Source organism: Hipposideros armiger, unplaced genomic scaffold (genome assembly GCF_001890085.2).
Source record: "Hipposideros armiger isolate ML-2016 unplaced genomic scaffold, ASM189008v1 scaffold_44, whole genome shotgun sequence".
Lineage (NCBI taxonomy): Eukaryota > Metazoa > Chordata > Mammalia > Chiroptera > Hipposideridae > Hipposideros > Hipposideros armiger.
Window position 1 is genome coordinate 1,223,372 of NW_017731394.1, and position 3,028 is coordinate 1,226,399.

A 3,028-nucleotide genomic window follows, 5' to 3' on the forward strand; every position below is an offset into this window, starting at 1 on the left:
ATACAAGGATGGATTAAATACAACTCCTGCCTTTAAGGACTCATGATATGTAAGGGAAAGAAACAGATATACAACTAATTGTAATGCAATTTGGTAGTGTTTAATATAAGCACTATTGGGCAATTGAAAAGGAAGCAATTGATTTTGCTTTGGGAAGTTGGGGGAATGCCATGGAAGACAGAATGTTTGATGTGGATCTTGGAAGATGAGTAAAAGTTCCACAGGCAAAGAATGGAATGACCATTTTTATTTAAACAAGAACCACATGGCTCCTTGTAGACTTTTGACACTGTCTAGATCGGACTTAAAGCAGCTTAGCCGGGGGATTATTTAAAAGAGATCATGAAAAGTTTGCAGTGTTGGGAGCAAATTTTCAGTAAGGAAGAAGACATTCGTCAGATAGCATCAATTTTTCCAAAAGATTTAATGATATTATTTGTAGACATGTTGTAACATTGGAAACACAAGTGTATTGATTTAAGGTAAACTAAGGACATTTCACTTAATGGGCAAAAGAACATCATATATGGTGACAGTAATATATTTTTTAATTTTTAAATACTCACTAAAAATTTCCCTTAATATCTTTTTCTGATTTATGTGACATAAACAAACTACATAATGGTGTGAGGTACTATAAAGGTTTTACTGGCACTTGTTTGGTATTGCCTGCATAACTCACTCTGAGTACCAGTTGAGAGTATCTCAAACTAAGTGCCATAAAACATTTATAGCATGCCACTCCACTTCCTACACTTTCCATAGAGACAAGACTTTAGTGCTCACAAAAGTACTTATAAATGTAGTAGTCAGTAGTGAAAACTTTTAAATTTTAGATTACAGACCTCTAGTTGCAGTAAGAAAAATAAATGTTGTAAGAAAGATTTATGTTACTTCTCTGCAGGATTTTATTTTATCTGGCAAATTCCTTCCCCAAGGAAAACCACTTTTCAAAGATATCCTCAGTAAATGCATACTGGAATTAACATAAAATTGGCCAGGTCACGTGTGTCTACACGTTTGAATTCATTTGCAAATAACCACCACTCACTTCCTTGCTTCCCCACCCAGGGACCAGACTCCAAGCATCACAGGTGCCGAGAAAGACTTACAAAAAGGAATGAATAGGAACAAAAGGATGTAGGAGCCAGGAGGAAAACAATCTCCCAGAACAAAATTAGTCTCAAAAGGAATAGCAGATCCAATACCAGGTATTATGGAAGTTTAAACTGCCTTTACTAGGTCTTCTACTATGTTGGCCTGATTCGTTTAAACCTTTATGTTAGGCTTATCTTGAGGGATAGATGTCTGTGCTAATAAGCACATGAAAGGTATTAAACCAAATTGGTTTTTAAGGGTGGTGACGAATAAATATAAACTTCACTGGTATTTTTAACTTTTACTTTATGCCTTAAGGAACAAACGATGTTTTCTATGATCCCTAAGTTTCAGTACTAGAGTAGAAGAAACAACTCATATACAATAGAAGAACCTCAATCAGTAAATTACCCCCACCAAACAGCTTGGAGGTCACATAGGAAATATTTGGGTAGAGAGTCTTGCTGAAGTTCCAAGTCTCAAACAGAACACCCACACAAAGTGTGCATAGTGAGTTTAAATTTATTGTCAAGTCATCCAGATGGTAGATGGATCAATCAATGAAGAGGGAATATTTATCTTGGGATCGAAGATTCTGAAATCCAAAATGAGAACACCCCCAAGGTGGGGGTGGGGACAGTTAATAAGAGCCCCTGGGAAAGGTCCTTTTAACGAGGATTGGAAAATGTTTTAATTTGAATCTCTTTGAATATAAATCTCCCCCTAACAGCAGGAAAAGGGTCCCCCAGCCGAGCAAGCTTTGGGCAGGAAGGGAGTAAACGGAACTGTAAAACAGCCCGCTCAGCTGTTTCTGGTTTGGGACTCGGATCAGAGAAAGAAATCGCGATGTGGGAACTGAGTATTTGGGCCACTCAAAATAATTCCAAGGGTCAAATAACGAACTCCAGGCAAAGCGCTGACAAGCCTCCCCGCTTTGTACCCCGCTACGTAGGGTTTCCGCTCAATTTCCCCTCCCTTGCACAAGGCGAACAGCAGGCGCGGCCCCTTCCCACGCGGGGTGCGGCGAGCGCGGACAGCTCCCCTTACAGCAGCGGACGGCGGGAAGTCCGCGGCCCGCGGGCTACGGCTGACGGGCGCCCCTCGCGTCCCCGGAGCTGGCTGGGCCGGGCAGGCCTCGAGCCTTCCCCGCCCCGGCTGGCCATTAAGAGGCGGCCGGTGTCGGCGGAGGCCCGTGAGCAGCGAGCGCGGGGCGCCGAGGGGAGGCGGGGCGAGCCCGCCGGCGGAGGGGGGCGGGAGGTGCATCCTGGGAAATCCACCAACATGGGGCGAAGCCGCCGCCGCCGCCGCCGCCGCCGCGAGTCCGGGCCGCGGATGCCGCCGCTTCCCTGACGCCCAGTCGGGCCCTCGCCGCGCGCCGCGGCCCGGGTTCCGCAGCCACAGGCTGGCCAGCGCGCCCTCCGCCCGTCAGCCAGCCGAGGCCATGTGAGGGGGCAGCTCCCTCCGCCGCCGCCTCCTCCTCCGCCACCGCCGCCGCCGCCGCCGCGTCCCATTGGCTCCACCGCCCCGCCGGGCCCCGCCCCCACAGGCGCGCGCGGCCCAACCGCCCCTAAGGGAGAGAGAGCCGGGAGAGGCGGGGAAGGCGCGCGCGGGCGCGGAGGAGGGGAGCAGAGCACAACCGTTGGGAAGGCCTGCCGGCAGGCGGAGACAGAGGCGACACGGCGCGCGCAGCAGATGGGGCCCAGGAAAGGAGGGGCCAGTGAAAGGGAGAGGCGGGGCTCCAGGAGGGAGGGGGCGGTGCTCTGGGAGGCCTAGGGGGACGGGGTTCAAGGAATAAATTTCAATGATACTACCGCGTGTGACTAGGTCAACTTTTGGCCCCGCCCCCTGGGTGGTGATCAATTGCCAATCTTCTTTTTTTTTTTTTTTTTAATTGCGTTGTGGAGGACGTTGCTTCACTGGCCCAAGTTGG

The 3,028-nt window shown here is 49.0% G+C and overlaps 1 protein-coding gene across 1 annotated transcript; it reads right to left on the reverse strand.

The window, feature by feature from the left end:
- Positions 1-1,606: 1,606 nt before the first annotated feature.
- Positions 1,607-2,609, reverse strand: LOC109381108 (cuticle collagen 40-like). Its single transcript, XM_019639438.1, has 2 exons — positions 2,146-2,609; positions 1,607-1,693 (listed from the first exon to the last, which is right to left on the reverse strand). Exons 1-2 carry the CDS (start codon positions 2,607-2,609, stop codon positions 1,627-1,629), a joined length of 531 nt encoding a protein of 176 aa, XP_019494983.1. The 3' UTR covers positions 1,607-1,626.
- Between the last annotated feature and the right edge of the window lie 419 nt (positions 2,610-3,028).

Bases quoted from the DNA above. Each gene is read 5' to 3' on its own strand.
- LOC109381108 (XM_019639438.1), bottom strand. From the start codon at position 2,609: ATGGGACGCGGCGGCGGCGGCGGCGGTGGCGGAGGAGGAGGCGGCGGC. The intron at 1,694-2,145 runs GTAAGGGGAGCT...TTTGGATTTCAG, and splicing joins ACTTCCCGCCGTCCGCTGCT to AATCTTCGATCCCAAGATAA.